At 40.5% G+C, this 24706-nt stretch overlaps 1 protein-coding gene across 1 annotated transcript in view; it reads right to left on the reverse strand.

Moving 5' to 3' along the window:
• The window catches only part of ABTB2 (ankyrin repeat and BTB domain containing 2), a 139654-nt gene extending 127807 nt beyond the window's left edge, over positions 1–11847 (reverse strand). Inside the window, exon 1 of the mRNA XM_075163398.1 lies at positions 9808–11847. Within this exon, the coding sequence (XP_075019499.1) occupies positions 9808–10672 (865 nt within the window). The 5' untranslated portion in view covers positions 10673–11847. The remainder of the gene's footprint in view (positions 1–9807) is intronic.
• Positions 11848–24706: the final 12859 nt, after the last annotated feature.

The raw sequence follows: 24706 nt of genomic DNA on the forward strand, positions 1-24706 counted from the left end.
ACCTGAAAAAGAAATAAAAAGGAAACCTCTCAACCATTTGTGATGCACAAAAAGATGAGCACTTCAGAGGACAAGTTTATAGTGTGCACCAGTCCATTAATGTTTCCCTGGACTTGCATTACCGATTCTTCCCAAACTCAGCACACAATAAAACACTCTAAAGAAACACCTCTGAAGTTAAGACTCCAGTGTAACTGTACAGAGGGGTGCTCTCTGCCTGCATGCGTGCATACCTACCACAGAAACACCACACTGCTCGTGCCCCTGTTCCTCACAAGCCACAGCAGCATCCCGACAGCGCTTCCTCACCCATCAGGGAAGGCTGAGACCCACACTATTTCAGGTTAAAAGAAGCTGCAGGATCATCCAAGTGGAATCAAAGTTAAAGATGAGTGAACTGTCTTAAAGCAACTGGAAAACTGGGATTTTTGCTTTAATCTACTAGTTTTGACATCAGTCTGTGCTGCATGTAGTATTGGGTAGTCATTTAAATAAAACAAGCAAACAAGAAATTGATTTTTACTAAATTATATTAAAACATCAAAAAATCCAAAACAGTTTGAAGAAAGAATGAGGTAAAACTGGCCTAATTCCCTACTTTAGCTGTTTGCCAATATTCAACTCTTGCCCTTCAGCTGAAAGAGTAGTGTGCTTTATTCACAAGCAATAAAACGTAAATATTAGAAGAAAATCTATTCACTGTCATCTTGGAATTAATCAAGAAAAAAAACAGAGCTATATAGGATCAAGAAAATAATAGATAATTATGCCTCTGCATGTTTATCTTTTTAATGTATAAGTCCCAGCATAAACACACGGTCATATTTTTTTCTTTATTCTCCAGGTCCCAGGCAACAGACTGCAATCTGGGCTAGAAATGAAAGTAACAGAAGTATCCAACATGGACTGTAATGTTATAAACACTAAAGAATGGGACAAGCAGATTATGTCTTCCATAATGTTCCTTTCCTCTCATCCCTGAAATATCATAAACAACAGTTACTTTGATCTTGCATAGCCCCATAGCAAATTTATCAGTTATTATAAATCCACATGCATGAACTGAAAAGCTGGTCTGAAATGTTTATTTGGCTTCAGTTCTTAGTCTCTAGCCCATGATTATACCACAAATACCCTTAATCATTTCAAGCATTTTGGTGTCACTACACAAAAACTACAGCAATTACTTAAGCACATTTTCCACAGTTTTGCTCTTTTTTGCTTGTGTCAAGGCTTTTTCATTTTTTAGACAGGGAGAACCAAATGCAGTCTCCTGATAGACTGCTGGGCGCTGTAACACTACAAAAAAGTGACACCTTGGTCACTTGGAAACTTCTCTAGCTTTCTTCTGAATTTTTTTTTAAAATAAAATAGTAATAATTAAAAAATAATCACGGCTTAGATTTCAATTTCACTTTTACAAACCTAGCAGAAAGCTTGTCAAATAGCTGATTTGATACTTGTGCATAAGATAAGCAAACAAATGGAGATGCATATTCTCACTGTAAGACAGCATAGTTAGCGTAGAGAGAAAGCCTCACATGAAATACATGAACGATGTACACTGACCCAAGATGATTAAGAAGATGCTTTACCTTCTACTGTCCCTATCACTCCACAAACCTGAAAGCACTTTGCACAGATGACTGAATGAAACCTTGCACCATCCTGCAGAAGCTGGTATTTTGCTCAATTCAGATGTGAAGCAGGTTAAGTAGCCTGGTGAACATCAAACAAGTTTTAAGAAAGAAATGGTCCAGGCGTAATAATTAAACAACCAGAACAAGACTGACAAGTGTTCAGGCTCACAACTAATCTATGAGTTGTCTGGGTCAAACCCGTACAAAGAACACCAGCCAGTTTTTGCCTGGTTGACAGGAAGAAGGTAAGTACGTTCACAGCAATCCCTGTGACCTGATTTAATGATTCTCACAGGTTACAGTCCACAATCTCGGCTTTGTTGAATATCTATTTCAAAGAACTGTTTCATGTTAAGATCATAGTAAAGACCAATCCAAACAACTGCCTCCTAGAGGACCACCACAAAAAACATCAGCTAGACTATAGTTAATGAAATCACATCATTAAGTAACAGGTTTTGAGAAGATGAGGAGGAAGTTTACAATTCTAAGGGACTTTCATCTGCAAGTAACACATAAGCAAGTAGGTTTTAGTAGACAAGGATTTTATAGCTCAGAATTCCATTTAACTTGAATTTAAAAGGACTGATCCTTAGTTTCCACTCCTGAAGACAGCAGCAGCTACAGCATACCCTTCCCTCAGAAGTTACTTTCACACTATTAATTCTATCCCACACATCCCATGCTCACAAAAGCTGCAACCACCACCCTAGCAGGCTGCAAGCAGACACTTTAATTACAGGTTGACAAACAACCCTCAGCCATGCCCTGCCCATAGCTGGCCTGTCCCAGTGCTGGTCTCTCCTCGCTCCAGTTGCCAAGCATACCATGTCACACCCGCTGCAGCCAAACGTTTCCTAAGGACCAGAATGAGCTCACAGTCCCAGCTTGGTTTGTGACCTAAGTCAGAAGGCAAGTCTGGATGTGTTTGGGTGAAAGGAACAAACCTTTCAGCATTTGTGCATCTTTTCCTCTCTCTGTTATTGCTTTCTTGCGATAAGGTCCGCGCTGCCAACAAGACTCCATTTAGAAAGCCCTCCTCACTCAAAAATGCACAACTTGGAATCCTTAAATTGACTTAGATGCTCTCAACAAGGTCCTGCAGTTGTTTTTTTTTTTTAAATGTAGCTCTTGTTCTTTTAGGGAAGGAATCAGAGTTCTGTTGAAATATTTTTGTCCCAATTTGTAAATTAAGAAAGCATGAAGCCACCATCGTACTGGTTTTACCATTGCCTCAGGCTTGCTTAGATTTAACCAAATGTCGTGTTAGGTACTTATGTTCAAAATAACATGTAAATTAATCCCATTAAAACAAAAAGAGCATCAGAAATTATTGTTATTCTTTTGTCCATCAGCCTGAATTCTCATAGTTGGACATCATCTTATGTTGAGTACTGGTGGAGTAGAACTTAGTCAATGAAAGAGGTTTTTCTTCATGTCCAGAGCATAAGACTGCAAAGCAGGACTTCTGAGTCTGTAACGATGTGAAAATGTTTACAAATAAGGACCACATACATTGTCTTGAAGAGCTTAGCATTGACTAAATGCAAAATGCGAGCTAAAATGTAAACAAAGAATTATTTTGATCTTGTTTCCAAACATTCAGAAGAATAAAGATTACTGAGGGATTTGCTGGACACTTCTGAGTATCTAGTGGTTTTATTGTGTTTAGAAGCCTCTGTTTCTCTTCTTTTGAATTCTGCTGGCATGATGGACAAATTGCTCAAGATAAACACCTGTTCATTTTACATTTTACTTTAAGAAAGGACAACATAGCAGCTTAGTGAGGATCACAGGATTAATAATACCTTTGGCCTTATTTTGCCATTTTCTTGCATTGCTACAAGATGAGTTCCTTTTAAAATGAACTTACTTCTAGTTCAACATTAAGATCTTGTGTTTAAGCTTCCAAGTGCAAACAGGCACTTCTAAGCTTCGGTTCTTTCTGAAGTTATTTAAGTGCTTCAGTCCTAAGCCCATGCCCCTCTCAACTTGGTAACTGTGTAATAAGTGAATTTTATACAGTCTATTGTAAATAAGTACATTCAGTACTTCTGTACTCTTTACATTTCATATGACAGAGGGCTTTATAAGCTTGAACATTTCCCTTGCAGTGTTGTATACCCATTACAACACCAAGCTAGGGAAAGGGACAGAAAAATGAAACAGATAAGGAAGGAAGCTCTAAATGGACCATTAACTAGATTAATTGAATCATACCATGTACATGAGCAGAAATAAATTATTACAACATGAAAACGTTACAGTAACATTAATACCCAAACAAGATTTTTCAGTGTAAAAAACTCACTGCCACCCTACATGACTATTGCAATTAGTTTTGGAATAGCCCCAAATTAGGTAGGATTAAGACTTCAAAACAGCTAGAATATATACAACATCCATGCACTGGGTGAGTGCTGATTTCAAGAAAGAGGAGGCAATGTGTAATGCTAGAGATCAGTTAGGGAAGTTCACTGACAACCATCAACTTCCCCAGACCAGATGAGTTTAGTTTTCAAATCACATGAGAAATTAAATGGGGTACATGAGAGAAACCACTCTGGTGGCTCAGTTCAGAAAGACTAGCTGCCTGTATGCTGCAAGATCTTCAAACTGGAAATGAGACAATTTATTTTCAATTATTCCAATATCAGAAGACATGATATTAGCCATACCATATTTTATTATTAAGAATATGAACACTCAAAGTTCATGCCTCATTTTCCTGCAGACACACAAAAAACCCATGTAAGAGCACCCCAAATATCCAAATATTGCACAAGTGTTCACAGCTGAACTTTGAGCTAAAACAGCTTGATTTTTCACCTGAAAAATAAATTTAAAAAAAAAAAAAACCAAACAAAACAAAAAAAAAACCAAAACCCTGTTGGAACTTAGGGTTTTACATACCAAGGATGAAATTCTGTCCTGGCCTCAACAGTATTTGCTCAGTTTAAACCCCTGGCGTTAGCAGTAACAACAGACTTCAGCCTCGACACAACAGGTCACAGACTTTTTTCTCCAAGAGGTTCATTCTTCTCAGGCCTAGCTCCTCAGTTTCACAGGGACAAGCTGTCACCAACACTGATTCCACTTGAAATCCAAATATCAGAATTTGCTGCTCGTAGTTATACACTGAGGGAGTTCCAGCACTTGCTCTTTAACCAACTGAATTGAAAAGACCCAAATTTTATTGCTGTGGTGCAATATCAGCAATTTGAAAGATTAATTTAAGACAGCATTATTACTTCATTAATGAAATTTTCCTTTACTATCACTAAATGAAATATATATATATGCGCCACAGAAAACGCACTATAAGGGAAAAAAAATAGGCATTTTAGCTTTACTTGATCTATCCTTTAACATAAGCAAGATGCGTATCTGCAGATGTTTGTATTTCTAATTGTGCATCCAGTGGTTTACGTTTGTAGGAGACGTGAGCATGTATATACAAGCACTAACATTTAGGCTTAAAGAATTTGTCCCTGTGGGTTTGTGGATATAAATCCAAGCTGTTGGATGTGTAGGAGTAGCAGCACACAAGGTATGCTGGGGGTACATTTGTACAGAGGTGAAGGAAGCCATAGTTCGAATAGGATCACAGCTACGACCAGCCCATCTAACATGGAAACATGCGCATAGGTCTATCATATTCCTGCCCAGGAATCCCCAGTGAGCAGCGTTGCTTCAAACTACTGCTTCAGATATGATGACACGGAAGACAGAGGTGCGCATTTGATTTTTTCAACGATTTGCAAACCACCTGTGGTACTGCTGTACTAGCCTTGTACTTCTACTCAGCTTAGCTTATTGATTGCACTGGCAGCTCTCTTCCCCAAAATGCATCCCTTCCAACATGCAGTTTTCTCCTGAATACTTGTGAAGCTGATAGCTTATTAAAATTGATGAGGCTCTTTATGAGCACAACAGTTTGTTCAGTTCAGATAACAAAAGGACATTCTATTTATTGAAATGTCATAATTTTATTTTCATGCTGGATTTCAGTACCACAACTTTTTTTTATTTCAGTGTAGTCATTTCAGACCATTTTGATAACTATAAAAAGGAATTATGATAATAGCATAGCTCTAAAAAATCCTTGATGTTAAAATCAGCTATAATTTTTAACCTATATTAGTGCAGTGAGAAATATAAAAGAAAATGGGGTTAGTTAGTGATACTAAATCCAAAGTCCATGCTTGACACTTGGTAGGGTGTGCCGCAGTGTTTAGTACCAGAGAGAAGAAAATTCATCCCTGCTCTAACTTTATTGAGCCCAAATCAATGTGAGGTTACACATTTTCCCCCTCAACCTCTTTCTGAGAAAAATGTCTCAAGACACAAGTAGAGCTTATTTCAGACTCTGTTTCTACCACTCATCAGCTGAGCAAATCAACGAGCTAATTTGTGGATTAGTTCATCCACAGAGAACTTCAAGTGTTTCAGCTAAGAGGTATGTGAAGACACAGTGTTACCAAGTTAAATTCCCCCCCTTTTGGTTTTTTTTTTGTTTTTTTTGTTTGTTTGTTTTTGTGCAAAAAACATCTGTCAACACTTGTATCTACAGAACACCAGGATGTGCTGATGCATTAAATAGCACAGCAGGTGTACTGGCTGTCGCAGGAGTGCTCGGCAATAACCAGATAGTTAAGTACAATGTAAGTGCTGTAGTTAATAGGGCAATAATATCAAAATGTATTTGCAGTGCTGACAGTTCAGATTCTAATGAACCATGCACCACTCAAACACAGGAACATCAAGTAAAAGAATCCCTTTTCCAAGGTAAGTTTCATATTTCTCCTCATCTCCCAACAAACACTTTAATGAATAGACCGTAATATTCCGAATTAGCATGTCTCAAAATCCCTGTGAAACTACCGGACGCATTCTCTACTTTAGCTGTATCAAACCAATACATATCACATATCTCCATCTAATTAAAAATAGAAAATAAAACATGTATACCAATTTACATTACTTTTTTTTTTTACCTTCCAGTTGCTATGTTGTTCAGTAGCTGCTTATCATTTTTGCTGCTTTTGTTTAATTTTCGTTCCAGCTTGCATTGCATTATTTTTGCAACATCCCACCTAGACTCTGTCTGAAAGACTTCACCCTTGGAGGCATTAACACACCCAGAGAGCTTTACAGAACTCCTTAGGGCCACAAGCTCAGATGACATTCCTCCTTCCAAGGCAGAGAGACTGAGTCCCAAGCATGAAGTCAGAACTCACACTAACAGCAGAAAATGTCTCATAGAAGCAGCAAATAGTTGACTAAAGAACAGCTTCACAGAAAGGGCGAATAAATAAGCAAGCCACGGATTATATTTATTTAAAAATAACATTAAAATTCCCCTTAAGCATTTACAGAGTTTTAAACTTTACCCTTCACACACCAGGTGTTGACTAAAACATGTTTGTTACAATACAGAATATTAAGATTTCAGCCTCCAAAGCCGTAAGAACAGTGACTGGACTACTGTCTTTGATGGGAGATTAGTCACTGAAGAAATACAGGTCTAAACCTCAGTCTCTTGAGAATTTACAAAGATTTATGTATTTATTTACTGTTTCTTAGACTCCAAAGAAGCATGCTATCCTGATCTAATAATGAAAATTGTATTCAATAGATCATAATGCCAGAAAGGTCCATTATGATAATCCAGTGCAATCTTCTGCATAGTACGCTGCCATGGATTTCATCCAGAGATTGCAATGCTTGACTGGAGTTAGAATTTAACCTCTAAGTGCTTTTTATCTCTAACATCAAACTCAGTGCTATAAACCAAAACCCAACAAACATATGCCAAGTTCGCAATTTACAAGTACTCCTTTAAAAAGTTCTTACTAGAAAAGAAAAAAAATGACAGTAAAGCAAGTTTTCCTGTTCCTTATACTGGAAAAAATCCAGTTATTTTACCACTAGATCTACCTCAAATTTAAATTAATGTAAAAGACAAGATCACTTGAAAGCACTGTGGAGAATGATGTGAATACTACTAATTTACAATTCCTACAGGGAGAAAGGATAAAGAAGTTATTTCAAGCTTTTTGCATCCATATAAAGCCATTTGTGGTCTTACAACTGCAAGAAAAGCCATTATCACTGACTTAGGTCAGGTAAAATACCAGTGACAGACGGTCACAGGAAATCACAGGATACCTTCACGTGTAGTTTTATTCAATTTTCAGACTCAAAAAATGCATTCAGTTATTGACAGAATTGATCTGAAAGAGAACAACAACAAAAGAGGCAACAGAAGCCAACCCTTCTGTGGCCAGTGGCTGCTTGATATTACACTATACAAGCGTTATCATAACTGACCATTTGGTGGTTTGAATATTTATAAGCATTTCCCTGCACAGTCACTCATGTTTCCATTGAACACCAGCTTCCATTCATTCATCGCAATTTTTCCAAGAAGAAGATTTCTCTTAAGGAAAAAAAGCTCTGTTAGGGATTGACTCTTCCTCTCCATTTTACACACATAACCTGCATGGCAGAAGCACTGAGCAGCAAACAGCTGAAGTGCATGTTTTTCTTTACAGAACCACAATATTTTACTCCAGCTTCCCTGAATAAGGAACAAGAGAGGGAACCGAGTCCTCTTTTTGGACCTGGTGACAAATACTCCCATGCTACACAAAGAATTATGACAAGTGTTTTGGCAGGTGACAAGACATCCCCATACCTTTATAATCTTCCATCAAAAAGCTTGTAGTTAAAAAAGCAGATGTCTATGTTTGACTTTTAAAATTACAGTTATGTCTTGTACCAGTGCCGAGAACATATCCCAAAGGGCTCCTCACATTTATCTCACATACATTTAGTAACACTGTCAGTGGACAGAGGGCAGATGGAGCGCACAAGAGAGGTTTTGTGAACACCGCAATAGCAGCCATCCTCTTACGTTGTAATGTGAACCAGGCAGACCCAAGGGGGACAGTCACTGCACCTATCTACTAGCAATCTGAACCGTGACGTTATTGCTTTGTATAGGATAACTGCAGGAAATCAATGTGCCCAAGGAGCAGAAGTTGAGTCAGCCTTTCTCTGACAAAAATGTTATTACTAACATTCACCTAAGGTATATTTTTTCCACACAGAAAATCCACTCCTTTACTTATCTCTCGTTATGAGATTATCGTTTGAAGAGGACCAAGCCACTTGGTTTTATAAAGAGTTAAATCAGAAAGGTATTATGCATGGAATATCTGACCGTAACTATGAGGCCAGCAAAAGTCACAAAACTGTGTGTGGTACTCAGAATAGTTTTCTAAATTGAATGTTTCTCCAAGTTTTCCATGGAAAAATATGGTACTCCTCAGAGTGACAATGCAAAATAAACAGCGTAGCTTCTTGACAGAACTGTCATGACTTAAGCCTTTCAAATTGCTCCTCAGTCTCATAGGAAGACGCCAACATTCCTCTATCTACTTATTTGCTTAACTGTTCAAAAAGTCTGCTTTCTAAACAAATTACAGAGGTGAGTATCTTAATGCTATGTTATTCTCATTACTGAGGCACCATCCTACATACCCTGGCAAGCCAAGCACAAGCTCTTGTTTATTGCACGAGTGTAATTACAACACATGTTTCTGCTCTCTAGAAAGAAGCCTAAGTAACATGTAGCTTTAAGTTTTTGCTCAGAAACTGAATTTTACTACTGCAAAGAAAAAAAAATATTAATGTTGTTTTCCCTCTCCAGGCTGTATGTGGGAATAGCATCTCCAAGATGAAACTGCAAGATACTCACTACAATATAAATTTTGTTTAAAAACAATAGCGGTATTTTCCGAAGAGCAGCTTATAAAGCAGATTTCATCTTATGGTTACAGAGAAGCATGTTTACATGCCAGTTATAGCAAAAATGCTCAAAACAGCAGCTGGTAGAAAGTCAGGAGACATTTGTTAGGACAACAGGGCTTGGTTTCCCACAGCCTCTGCAGCTTTTATAAACTGGTACATCTTAAGAATAAAGCAGGATCACTCTTGCCTGGTAAAACCATCATGTCTGTTTTACGCACACACAAACCACAACCAAGATGCAATTCAGATGAAAAGAAAAACCAAAAAAACCCCAAGTCCGTAGAAATCAACGATTTTACTTTAAAGCCTGCTGGTATGAAGATTAGAAATTGTAAAAGCTGGATCTTACCATTAGCATTTTTCCCACAGATGAGATGCTCGTAAGGTTGCAGCACTCCCCAAAGTTCAGCATCGTTGTTGATAACCATCTCCAGGATTTCAGCTGAGATCTCCCCTCCTCCACCATCTGGGCTCTGACTTGCCAAAACCCTAGCCTTAATCTCTTCTACAAGGTTTTCCATGCAAGCAGTTAAAGAGATGGCTGCATATTCATGGATCCTAACCGAGATCCTGGTGTCCACCATCCACCTGAAAAACCTCCCCACTGAAAAGGTGAGGCCGCATCTAGCCGATTTACCTTTCCTCAGTCCGTCTCCCGCACTCATGCTGTACAGAGAGAGAGCCTTGACAGTCGCCAAGACACAGCTTTCTGACAACGACCAGCTCTGGATGAGCTTGATAGCGCTCTGCACCTCAAACCTGGTGCACTTGGAGTGCATCACGCTGAGTCGTTGAGCTTCCCTGGAGACCCTGATCAAGACGCGCCTCAGTAACTGCGAGAGCCGCCTGACAGCTTCCTGAGAAAAGGTTCTGGTATTGCCATCTCCCTTCCCTTTTCTGAGTATTTTTCCAATGTCTTCATCAGTCCAAGGGTATTCCTCTAGATCCGGCAGCTTAGGACACTTGGAAAAGATATCTGCAACCTCGGGGTCTTCTGGCAGAACAGTGTTCACGGTATCCCAGCTGTTATTCCTACTGTTCATGGAGCCCGAGTAGTACCACCAGTTGCCTCTGTGCTGAGAAGAGGTGAAGGCTTGGGAGTTGGACTTGGAAGAAGAGAGACTAAGGGACCTGCAGGAATCCCCTGCCCCATAACCAGAGTCCAAAGTTAAATCCTCCAGGGTCTTCAGAGTAGAGCTGTATATCCCAGCCATAGGAAAGACGGGTTAAGCCAACCGCAAAGAGCACGAAAGGTGAGGCTGGAACAGATCCCTCCTGCGCCTACCGAGCCAGAGCCGCCTGCCCCACCAGCGGCGCGGGAGGAGTTGCAGCACGGCGGGAAGGAGCCCTCCCCGCACGCCGGCTCCGCCGAGGGCCAGCTACCTCCATCCCGCAGGGAGGCTGCGCTCAGCCATCTTCAGCCTGAGGGACGGTTGGCGGCGGCCGAGAGCCCCGGCGCGCGGGCCGCCGGCTGCCCGGGCAGGTCGCGAGGCCCGCGGAGGGCGCGGGGCGGGCTCCGCGCGAGCCGCTCGGCGGGACACTTGGCGGCGGCTCCGACTCAACTTCTCCGCCGCAGGTCTGCCCCGCACCGCCGCATGCAAATGACCTGCGGGGAGAGGCACCAATCAGCGATGCCGACGGAAACCGTCTCGGCCAGTGAAATCCGAGCTGGGCGGCTAGTATGCAAATAGCGCCGGGCGGGGCGGGGAAGGAGGGGCGAGGGGAGGCGAGGACAGCCGGGGAGCTCCGCCGGCTTGCGGCACCGGGCGACAACGAGCGCTTTGCTGCCACCGGCCCCGCATGCCCAGAGCGGCCGCCCGCCCTGCCCGGCTCTCGGGAACGGCGCACGACCGGGCCGGGCCGGGCGGCGTGGCGGCTCCCCGGGGCGAGGGTCGCGCACGCCTGGCCCCGCGGGGGTCACCGCCTGAATGGAGGATTGTGCGGGCGGCCGCGAAGCCGGCGTGCCGGCTCCTGAAAGGAGCCTTTGTGCGGCAGTTTACACAGCCCTGACCTTGAACCGTGAGCTGGGTACGAAACGGAGGTGTCTGGTTTGTTTCTCCCCTCCCTCCCTCCGCCCAAGCGATGGTGCTGCCCGGGCAGGCGGCGCGGGGTGCGCGGGCCGAGGGCGCCCCCCCTCGGCTGCACCGCGCCGGCAGCGCCGGGGACCGGCGGCGGCGGGGAGCCCCGGCTGCGGGGCGGGCAGGAGAAACCGTATTGCCCGCATCGGCCATCAGGTTCTCACGTTCTTGCAATTCAACTTGGAAATGCAGTTTTCACATCTTTCTACAAGAAGTAATCCCCCCCCCCCAAAAAAAAAAAAAAAAAAATCACCATTCTGCTATTTACAGCCACCCGCCCACCACGTTATCTTTTTGCAGGCCATGGAGCCCTGAATTACATTGTGGAGCCCTAAATTACATTAGCCATAGGCGACAAGGATCCGACACAGAGAGCGAAGGTAGCCAAGAGTCCATTTTGTTAATGCTCAGCCTCATTTCACTTCTCCATAGAGGAAACTGCAGTGACTGCAAATATCTGTAATTTAGCATACTTCAAGCATTGATTTTTCAACAGCTTTCATAATTACAAACACAGCATTTTACTTCTGCTCTATAAGATACATAGAAGCTCTGTGCTTGTTTTCTCTCTAAAATTACGTTCGATATTTAAAACCTGTGGAAAGAAACCTCAGTCAGGAATTTCGGCACTCGCTAACCTAAACCACTACTGCGATGACTCACGCGAAGCAGCGGTTCTCTCTGCCTTCCGTAGATGACATCCTTCGCTTAGGACAGCCTGGCCAATACTTCTGCTCTTGCAGAGTACATGTATTTCTCTTCATTCTTCAATTAAATAGATTCAATCAAAACCACCAAGTGTCATGTCCTGTTGTCTTCTGGTCATATGAGGCCAAAAGGTTTCACCTGAAGTTGTCTAAATTTGTAACAGTGGGCTGACCGCGATGATACCCACTTCACAAGGCAGCAATGAACATGCCAAATGCTCTGACTTTTTTGTTGTTGTTGTTGTTAAAAAAGTGCCTAGGAAGGTGCATTTCAAACTCTAAAGGTAGATATTTTACAGTCACACTCATGGAGCAGCAATCTATTCTCAGACTGCAACACTTTCCCTTAATGAATACTTGCCATAGAGGAAGCAGAAGGGTTGTATTTGCATACAATCTGACCTAGAGCACAGTGCTTTCCTACGAAGGCTCTAGTTAACGAATACTTTGAGCAGATGTGGCTATTGACCGCCTATTTGCATGGCTAGCAATTCACTGTTACACAGATTTTTCTCCTGTCCAGGATACAAGAGATTTCCTACTCCAAAAGCATAATGCCTTACAGGATCTCGTTTTGTATTTTTGTACTGCGGTATACACATTGCTTAGTGTCAATGAAAAATATATCAGAGCAACTAGTAGGTTTGAATGAAATACTTGAAAAATCATATCTTATGCACTTCTGCTCACAGGAGCAAGTACCTTCCATTTATACTAAAAGACGAAGTACGTAACAGGGCATACTAACTTCCTACTAGTTGGCCCTCAAGACTGCTTTTTTTAACATTACATCTTCTTTCATCTTTCTTAGATCTAAGCCCAACTATAATTCAGCTCTTTGCTCTTTCATAGCTTCTCCCCATGAAAACATGAACATTAAGCATAAGTTGTCTAATAAAACCAGACATAATTCTCTCAAAGTCATTCCAAATTATTTGAAAATCATAACACTTTGCACTTTCTTTGTGCTCCACTGTCAGTTCAGAAATAGATATTTTTACTACATGATTCTAATACCTCACTCAGTTGTTGTTTTACAGATCAAAGCTAACTCTGCTATTTTGCCGTATTTTTCAGGCTCAAGCACTATTTTTAAGAATTTCAAGCCCAGCAAAGACAACACAGCTGATAGTGCACATGGTAAATAGGTGCCTGAACATAAGACAAGGTACCTTATGCAAATGGGGAGAGCAGGCAGCAAGACCAATCTCTATTACTTCTTTCTCACCAAAAAGCCTTTGTGCTTTGTTTTGTGATGCCCCTTTGCAAAAGCTTTCTCTAAAATTCATCCTGTTCTGTCTACCTCTTAGAATTCATTTCAATCATAAAAGCAAGCATAAATTGCCACTGAGATCGCTACATAGTTGGCCAATGGGAACTTGATGTTATTTGGGAAAAATGCAGCTTTGCAAGTACTTGACATATTTCTACAAATCATTTCTGTTCCTTCCCTTTATCACACTTCTCCAATACTCCCACACAGTTTGTTATTCTTACCATTCCAAGTAATTTAACAATACAAAAATCATCCAGCTTAACAGCAGTGTCTGCTTTCTTACTTCCCTCATACAGTGTTTTCTCCTTGTTAGGAGTTACACTACTTTTCATTTTTAGAATTTTATATGTAGTATTTCGTTATACAATAACGCTTTGCCTGACAAATCCTTCTCTCCCTCTGCTGCAAAGGTATCACCAGCCTTTTCCAAAGGCAAACCAACTGTGGAACAGAAGCCCCCAAGTATGGAAATTATATTTCTTACTGAAGATATAACCTCAAGCTCCAAGATATCCAACACAATAAAGACAAAACTAGGGTGGGAGGAAGAGGACCAGACAAAGAAGGGTTCTCTACTAGCACTTCTCAACGTCACGTGCACTACTTACCCGTGACAGAACAAGTTCATCACATGCGCTGTGCTCTTCAATTCACTATCTGTATCGGACAACTAGAAATAGCCAACTTTGTAACAGATTTCCAAGAACAGCTAAAAGAAGCATGAAGAGTGGAAGGAAATAATAAAATTATTTTCTTTCTTTGAAAAAGAAGAAAATAGTTCACTTTCAGACCAGGTGCATATATTTGTAACAAAACTATGTCATGAAAACTAATGTATATTTCCAGAAAGCAATTACTATACTTGGTTTGGGCTAACACAAAATTGCCAACTCAAACAATCAAGATTACAAGTCATACATCAAAACACTGATAAGAACAACTTAAGATTCCTTGATTTATAAGGCACAATAAGTATTGGGCTCTTTTTGCATATGTTTCAACTGGAGCCATTAGCAATCGCAAATTATTTTCATGCAATGTAAGTCAACGTTCTATAGTCAGATTTTCTCATAATCATTTCTCTCTAAAATTAAAGTGTTAAGAAAGTAGAATGTATCAGAAGACTTTCAGGAACATAAGCAAAACAGATAAAGGAAGTCCCATAATAAACAAAAATACAGCACTCTCGAACCCCCATCTTCCTTTATGTAAAGAGCTCAGACACAAATGTTATTCTAGCTCTGATACACTACAGACTTTGACAGAGTTTTAAAACTCTGATTTTAAAGTACATCAGAATTAATTAGAATTAAAAAGCATTAGCATTCTCTGGTACACAAATAGCAACTAGGCAAATAGCATCAAACCCATTTAAAAAATAATCAATCACTTTGTTGTTGTTTTTAAGGAAATACAACAAAGCAAATGTAAAGCCCCATAAACTTAGTCTGTACCAAAGACTCCAAATCAATACTTTTTAAAGTAACCAATAGCTGGATTAATCTGTTACTTGTTCAAACCACAAAGTTCAGTGTATTCCTAGAAAATAACATTCACATATACACTATTGAGCAGTATAAACATCCCTTACCACTAGGTGCCATATGAGCTTGTTTTACTCACTTGAAGTAAAGATGACTCAAGCTTTTCCACCAGGAAAAAGAAGAAGGAGGAAAAAAAACACAAAATAAACAAACAAACAAACAAACAAACAAACAACCACAACTATCCTCAGCAGAGCACTCCAAAAAGCTGTTTGAATGGTGCAACCAAAACCCTGAAGTAGCACCTACAGAGCACCTAGCAGAGGAACCATTTCCAAGCCTTATTTACTGCAGCTGTGGGTGGGGGTGTTAATTAGCCCAAAGAATCAACAGCTGGCATGGCTCCTCCATGGGACATGAACTGCTTCGATGATTATTGCTAGCAATTTCCTTCTCAAGCTGCTGTCTCTATTTTGAGCAAGTGCTAATTCTGTTTGCCCACTGTAAAAAGATGGCATTTTCCTTATATAGCTACTTAATTTAACTGCATTTTATCTGCAACGTTCAGAACTATCTTTTTTAATAAACTGTAGTTCTGTTAACAGTTGCTGCCCAATACCTGAAAATCAGTCTGAGCCCAGACACCAGCAGATGTGGGGGAAAAGTAGAGATGAAGCGTGACTAGAGCAGGTGAATCACATATCAGGTCTAAATCAAATGCAAAAAAAAAATGTTTACTGCAGTTAAGAGAATACATTTTGCATATTTTCAAAGCAACACTGATGAAGAGATAATGTACATCTGATGTGTTTTCTACAGTACAGCAAAATCCCCATCCAGCAAAGGCCCTCAATTTATTGTCTAACTGGAGTTGAGAGTCCAGTTCAGCAAGTTACCAAATATTCACTGCTGACCTCACCAACTACCAAGTAATAATGGAGGCACCAGCTGTACCTTCCCAGCTGAAGAGAGACTTTTTCCCCAGTATGTAGTAAGTTGGCTTCTTTTCCCATTCATTTTGTGCAGAATGACCTTTTCAAAGGTTACAACACTTACATTTCAGAATGTGTTAAATGGTAATTTGTAGGTAAATTTACTTGATAGCACTAATTAAAATTTAAAAAGAGAACACAGAATCTCATGAATGTAGAATTTCAGGCCAAGCCTTTGTTCTTCAAAATCCTCAGAAATAATACCATCCCTTGTGTAAACTTTTCAGGTATTTAGAACTCACTGAAATCTTCTACAGAGAGTTGTCCTGGTTTCAGCTGGGATGGAGTTGATTTTCTTCCTCTTAACTGGTATAGTGCTTGTTTTGGATGTAGTATGAGAAGAATGTTGATAACACACTAATGTTTTAGTTGTTGCTAACTAATGTTTTTGTTTAGTTGTTGCTAACTAATGTTTTCGCTAGTCAAGGACTTTTCATCTTCCCGTGCCCTGCCAGGTGTGTGGGGGGCTGGGAGGGAGCGTGGCCAGGACGGCTGGCCCAGCTGGCCAATGGGCTATTCCATACCATATGACGCCATGCTCAGCATATAAGGCTGGGCGAAGAAGAAGGGGGGAAAATGTTTGGAGTGATGGTGTTTGTCTTCCCAAGTAACCGTTATGTGTGATGGACCCTGCTTTCCTGGGGATGGCTGAACACCTGCCTGCCGAAGGGAAGAAGTGAATGAATTCCTTGTTTTGCTTTGCTTGCGTGCATGGCTTTTGCTTTCCCTATTAAACTGTCTTTATCTCAACCCATGAGTTTTTCTCACTCTCACCCTTCCGATTCTCTCCTTGTCCCACCGGGGAGGGGGAGTAAGCGAGTGGCTGCATGGGGTTTGGCTGCCTGCCAGGTTAAACCAGGACAAGAGTACACTGAAGAAATCTTCAGACTTGCTGGTAATAAATGGCTCTCTTACCTTCTCCTGTCACGGTTTTATCTGTGATTTAGCATAGACTAAAACTATGTTTTGCTATTAACAATTCCACAGAAATGCTCCTGCCTAACAAATCCTGCCTACTTTTTTCTACTTTACTGTTAAAACTAATAAAAGACATTACCTGTCCTTACATAACTTGCCTCACTGATATCCTCAGACTGTCAATTAAAACAGAATTTCTATTTAAAAAAGATCACTCTTCATTTTTTTTCAGTAAGGTAAGTTTGCTTAGCATACAAAATCAGCACAGATTAGCTTTACTATTATGTGTAATGACAAAGAAGGTACTACTTCTCAAAATTATTACTAACTGTCGAGAAATAAGGGGCCATGTCTATCATGACTAATAGTGACTGTTAAGCAGGACCATTTTAAAAACTTTAATTGCTGAAGATTTTACACAACAGCCTGCTTCTAACACACATTTTCAGACACGAAAAGCCTAAGAAACATTGAGACTCCATTTTAAAAATATCCTTTCTACTTTCAAAAGCTGCCTTTTGTAGTAGATATAATTAGAGAGATAAGTAACTTCGAGTGAAATCTGTGCACATATAAATCAGATGCCTGAGATGAACAAAAAAATGGTTTGCTGCTGCTGTATAGACAGCTTAACTGGCCAGCCTTGGCTGCACTCTGCTCCTCCAGAAGTCATTCAAAGCAACTAGCTACAAACTGGTCAGCCTCACCTTTACCCTTGGGAGGGGGATGGAACAAATAATTCTGGAAACATTTGCAAACACATTAAGGACAAAAATGTGATTTAGAGTAGTCAGCATTGATTTATGAAAGGGAAATGATGCCTGACTAACTTGACAGCCTTCTATGATGAAATCACTAGCATAATGGATGAGGGAAGAGAAGTTGATACTGTTTATCTTCACTTCAGCAGGGCTTTCAAACTTGCTCCCGTAACATCCTCATTGGCAAACGGATGAATTATGGCCTAGATAAGTGGTCAGGGAGGTAGACTGAAAGCTGGCTGTGCTGCTGGGCTTGAAGGGTTGTGATCAGCATCACAAAGTTGAGCTGGAGGCCAGTTAGTAAGTTTGCAGGTGACAAAAAAATGGGAGGAGTGACTGATACAGTAGGTGCTGCCATTCAGAGGGTCCTTGACAGGCTGAAGAAATGGTCAAACAGGAATCTTGTGAAGTTCAACAAAGGTAAGCACCAAGTCCTCTATCTAGGGAGGAATAACCCCATGCATCACTACATGCTGGGGACTGACCAGTTGGAAAACAACTTTGCATAAAAACCTGGGGGTCCTGGTGGACAAGTTGAACATGAGCTAGCAGTACATCCTTGTGGCAAAGGTGGCCATCAGCGCCCTGGACTGCATTAGGAAAAGCATTGCCAGCAGGTGGAGGGAGGTGATCCTTCCGTCTACTCAGCACTGATGAGACAGACACGTCTGCAGTGCTCAGTCCAGTTCTGGGCTCTCCAGTACAAGAGAGACATGGACATACTGGAGCTAGTCCAGCAAAGGGACACAAAGATGATTAAGGAACTGGAGTTTCTGTCATTTAATGAGAGGCTGAGAGACCTGGGACTGTTCAGCCTGCAGAAGGTGAGAGAGTATCTTTGTGTACCTGATGGGGGCAGAGTAAAGAATACAGCTAGGCTCTTCTCAGTGGTGCCCAGTGAAAGAACAAGAAGCAATAGGCCCAAAATGCAATTAAAAAAATTCCATTTAAACACTAAAAAAAAACCCAAACCTTTTTACTGTGAGGGTGGTAAAATATTGGAAAAGGTTGCCCAGGGAGGTTGTGGAGTCTCCATCCTTGGAGATATTCAAAACCCAACTGGACATAGTCCTGGAAAACCTGCTTTAGCTGACCCTGCTTTGAGGGTTGGACTAGATCTCCAGATGTGCCTTCCAACCTCAACAATTCTGTGATTCTGTGAATTCTGCTCTTCACACTGTGAAGGACACCTAGATGAACCTTCTCAGCACAACTTTCCCTTTCCAAAGTCAGGTCTTCTGCTACATTTGGAATCCCTCTCCTCACTAGCATTTCTAACACTGCTGCTGAATCCTCTCATCTTTAAACATTACCGGTTAATTTAGTTTTCAATCTCTCTTAATTCAGCACATATTTTATAGGCAAAGACATCTTTAAATCGAACACTTTCTAAGAATGAAAGTAGTATTGAAGATGCTTCATAACATGCAAATAATGATGTTGTTCTTCAGCATTTAACAGCTATTAATTTATAACAACCAGCTATAAAGTTACAGCAGGATAAACTTCCCTAGTCACCTAGCTATCTAGCTCTGATACAACACCAGGTCTGACAAGTCTATATATGATTAGCTACCAGTGTAAAATAATTCCTTGGATACACTTGCAATAATCTCAGTTATCTGGTCATGGGGTCACATGTCATGTTTTCACTTCTATATCATGTATGTATGGAAACCTGCTACAGTTCCATGTGCCAGAGTACTCACATACTTGGATGAACTTCATGTCAAAATTACACCTATTACTATAGCCATTCACCGGCTCTAATATTAACCTGTCTCATGAGGCACTTGATAGAGCAAATTACATACATGGATTGCAACAGATGTGTGTCATGCTTCCTGGCACGTGTGTACCGAACTAATGTTCATGTCCTCAACTCTTTTTTATTAGCCAGTAATACAGTATTGACAATAACATTATCAAGAGTCAACCACTACGATCAGAGTCAATGGAAAGAACAGTCATACAGACAGACATTTATAGTTAAATATTGTAATTTTCATAATCCTTAACAGTCAGGAAACTGTCAGGAAACCAAATATTGAAGCATTATCCTCCAACGTTGCTATAAAGTGAATGCCCCAGAGTGTATCAGTCCATGCTGAGAATAGTTTTTATATACAATGGCAAACAATGCTCGAAAGAATTAAAGACAACCGATAGGGGAAATGCAAGGGCAAAACCCAAAGTCTTAAAAATGTCTTCTACCTTGTCTGGAATCATTCAGAACCTTAGGACAACAGCTGCAGTATTTATTGTGGTACTGACATACACCAGTCTAGCAACAGCTTCCTAGCTGATGCAGGATCTCATTCCACAAGGTTCTTACCAGCCCTCACAAGGGCTACTGCTGCATCACAGTCTATACAGGCCATGTGCACAAATTCTGCTTCCCCCTGGTTGTGATTAGTCAGAGGTTTATTTTCACACGGAATACTGAACTTTGTAGGATTAGGCCGCTTCGCTGTATCACAGTAACCCACTGACTCCCTCTTGAGGCTGGCTGTATGGAAATACCGCAACAACACTGTCCTTAAACTGCTCCAGGATGTCTATCAAATGTCAACTCACTGCAAAATGAAGAATGCTGCGGGGAAATATGAATACCAGCTTTCCCATTCTGGGTGAACAACTGCTGTTTGACACACCTCACGAAATGGGGGTGCATGCAAACACTGATGAGGCACTGCATATGTGGCACAGTTTCAAACAGATCATGTCCTATGATATGGCACTATCATCACAAGGTGTCTTGCCTCACACAGTGATCAACAAGTGCGCAACGCCTTGCATACATAACTGCTTAGAATAGTTGCAGGATTGCCCAGCATAATATGTGAACTGCATGGTAGTGAAGCCAATGACTTTCTATTTATAAAACTAGAAATAAAGATCTGCTTTCTTTCCTTATCCCTAGCATAAAGCCTCTGGAAGAGAGGAGCACCCCTTTCTGTTCACAATATATTGGTAAGACAGACACAGCATAGTGCACTGTTGCAGGCACCTGCTTCACAAAGACAAAACCTGCAATTTTGCATAAGGAGGAGGCTTAAACTTACTCATTTGCAGATCATGTTCCCAGAGCAGCACCTGACGAGGTGGCCCATCATGACAAGGTGTCATGCCTACCGACCTAGGCATCTCTCTGTGCAGTAACATGTTCCTGAGCAAAAAAATGCAACTGCAAGAAAAAGCAAGTAAGCAAGGACAGGAAAACAGAGTGAGAATAAGAATCAAGCTGACGGATATTATGAGAAGTGCAATGTGGTAGTGGAACTTCGCTGCTGTATTTTTCTAACCTGCCCTCAGTGGGGAGCGAATCAAAAACTTTGTGGCGCTTCAGGTGCCTCACTTTGAATTGGAATACGCCTTTGAGATGATTAGCAGTGTACATTCCTGTCTGCTGTGGAGCTGGTAACACTAAGCCATCCACTCTCAATGAATTGTTTCTACCATGTGGTCCTACCAGGCCTTCTGTGCTCACTGTTGGCTAACTCTTGGGTGTGCAGCTACCTTAGATGCCTACTGCAAAAGGAGTAACCAGCATCCCCTGTGCGGTGTGAGCACATCTGTCACCATGTACACAGTGTGTTAGGCTGATGGTGCTGGGAAGTGACACCTCCATCTAGGCCATCTCCAGGCATAACAAAGCAATGCCCAAGTCTTCTCATGAACCCAAGCCAAAATGCTATAAACCCTCGATGGATAACTTACTGGGTTGTTTTTCAGGTTATCCTGAGCAGTGACAAGGTTGCTTGGCAACCCTCCAGAAAGCCATACTGCTTAGGCTAGGTGTGGTATACTCTAGCATGGAATAAGGCAGGGTATGAAGCATACGAGAGTATGATGCCTTCTGGGACGGCACTGGAGGACAGTCAGGCAGAGGTAGCCAGTCTTTGTGCAGTGCCCTCCACACTGTCTTTACGATTGTCTTTTAACTATTCTTTCAGACACACCAGGGAGCAAGAAAAAGGTCCCTTAATCAGCAAGGGACCTAGTACATTCAATCCAGAGAGACCTCAGGAGTGAACGAAGTATACAACTTAGACCATGGGGGCCTGGGCCAAGGAGTGAGAGAGCAAAGGGACAGTGCAGATGTATCCAGGAAATCCTCATCACCACAAAGGACCTAGTAGCTGGGGTAGTCATCTGGCACATATGTCTCATTTTAAGTCTTGTCTAAATCTAGCATTTGAACTCGATTCTTCCCATATTCCATGAAACTCTTTTAGCCACCAACTATTTGCTGCTCTGGTTTGGTAGTGAATCAATAATAACACATTGAGCCAGCATAGCAGCAAAGGGCAAGCAAGAGAGACAGACAGACTGCTGCAGTACTATCACCACAGTACTCATCTGGAAGGTAGAAGAGAAAAGTTCAAACACGTTTGTGGGAAAAACTACAATGAATCAGTATTTCCAGCAACAAAATAATTACTAGAAGAATGCCAAACATATTAGAATAAGGGGAAAAAAATCACAACAAAACAACGTCTTCAATTGCAGAATTCTCTCTTCACTAAGAACTTCCTATCTTTTTACCTCCTGATCCCTAATTTCCTTTTCTCTGATTTCTCTGATAAAATCAAGAGATTTTAGCCATTTTCAGTATATGCTAGAACTGCCTACCTGCACATAAACCTAGAATAGAATCTTATAAATTCTTCAGTTTGAGGTATACTTCATATTGTTTAAATACCTCAGAGCCAATATCATATAATGCTAATTTAGTAAATAAATGAGTGATTGCCCAAAGTTAGGCTGAAATTTTAATAAAATTATATCTAAAATTTATAAGGCATATGTGAAAAGTGCTATATAACTCACCTAGCATGACCATTAATATTGGCTTTTTTATGAAAAACAAAACGGAAAACAAAGCTTTGTAACACTAGTAGGCCTAGTGTTTCTCTCTCAAAGATTCTGTAACACAGTTTCAAATAAATCTTTTTACTCTATATAACATTATAAGAGCACAGTAACTAGTATTCTAGTATTCATCACCGATTTATATTGCCCATATTAAAAATTTTAAGAAACATGCTTCAATGAGAAGATTTAATCTCAGTATGTTGGAGCTGGAATTTGTAGTTTGACACTTATTGCCCAAGTGAGTTTACTAATTAACGAAAACTTTCTGAGTTTATATGATGGTTAAAAAGTACCTTATATAATGCACTGTTCATACTTTTTCAGTATGCTTGTTCCTAATTTTTATGTGAATGAACAATGTTTTACCATCTCACTATTCTTGTGAAGATGCTGAATGTGTATACCACCATGTTTTTGCTACAGCAGAAGAGCATGCATACTTCCAACCCAAAAAGTAAAATCATGTGAAAAACAGTAGGGAAGCAATCACATAATAAGGTTCCAAAACTCATTGTCAGTTCAGTACATGCACACGTAGGTGAGTTGTTAATTAGCACTATTGGCTCAAGAACCACCTAGTCAATGCATAGCCTTAATAAACATAACACCATCCACCTTCTTATATACCTAATTCCACTTATGACACAGGGTTGCTTGTTATCATATAATCCAGGCATATTTTTCCAACAACGAGACCGCTGACACAGGGCAATTTGTTATTGCCACTCAGGATGAAACATACGCTGTAAGCAATGGGTAGATAATTACCAACTCCCTTTTTTTCCACCTACGTCATTGGGAAGGCATACCTGTGACACATCACCTGTAATGGAAGTATCACAGTGCTACATAATGTTCTATGCATAGCACATCTCAGTAACTGGTCCTGAAAAAAATATAAGAGTAGTCTGTATGATTCAGTAAAAGAGGGGCTGGTGCCAGGATTATGAAGTATGGGATCCATCAGCGCTCAATAAAATGATGAATCAGAGATGTATCAAAGGTTGACAAAAGAATTAAATTAAATGAAGAATGGTGGGTGGATATCATAGGATAAGTCATTAGAACTGGATCACAACAAAAACCTCCTCATTCAAATGCATTAAAATATAGGGGGACAGACCAAGGTCTATCTCCAATCCATACGAAAATACTTGGCAGTTAACTTTCAAGTACAATGGAGCCTTTTGTGAATAAGTTACATTGGTTAAAATCCCTATGACAGGTAAGCAGAAAAAGAAGCAAAAACATCAATACGGAAGAAGATGGTGAAAAGCCTCTGGAATCTGCCATGCAGGCAGAAAATTAAGGTATCTCAACCTTCCGTATCTTGAAACCTACTTTCAGATTTCAGGAAAATGTATCAATTACAATACCAAACAGAAGACGTATTAGCACACTGTAAAAACAAATAAAGAAACCCCATACCATACTAACAACAAAAGAAAAGAAAAAACGTTAACCTCCTCAGCCAAATAATATAACCAGAGGACTATTGAAAAATAGCTGTTTTCACTGTTCGTGAATCGAAAGTAGTTGGTGGTCAAAACTTGGCCTAATTTACATGGTTGGTATCATGTGGTACTTTCTTGTAGCTGTAAAAATTTATCAAACATTTTTACACTGGAAGTATTGAAAAAAATGAAGGCAGCATATTCAGTGAAAAATGTGTATTCCTCTTAAAATTCTTTAGAAGCCCACGTTATGGATCAAGACCCAACTGTGCTGTTCAAACACAGAACAAACACTGCTCTTAACCCAACAAAAATAGGAAATGCACATACACAAAGCTGGATAGGAATGCTGATAGATCACTGTAGATCTTTTTAGAAGATTTTAGCGTGTTTATAAGTTTGATGTTTTGTAAGTTATGATCTGTATTTAACTTTTATCCCTACATGGTAAGTTTCTTGGCAATGTAAATGGCTTGTAAACCTCTTGCAAATATCTTGTAAATGGCCAGGCAGGGTGCAGGGGAGAATTAGTAGCTAGAAAGAAATATATGAATATAATTAACCTGGTAACTTACTGTCAACCTCCAGAAAAAAACCCAAAAAACTAGTAATTTGTTACAGTTTCCAGATAAGTTTCACCACTTCTTGGTTGTCTTGAAACAGCCAAGTTCTGTGCTGATATGTCAAAATACCAATTATC

The sequence above is a fragment of the Calonectris borealis genome, chromosome 14, assembly GCF_964195595.1.
Source record: "Calonectris borealis chromosome 14, bCalBor7.hap1.2, whole genome shotgun sequence".
Lineage (NCBI taxonomy): Eukaryota > Metazoa > Chordata > Aves > Procellariiformes > Procellariidae > Calonectris > Calonectris borealis.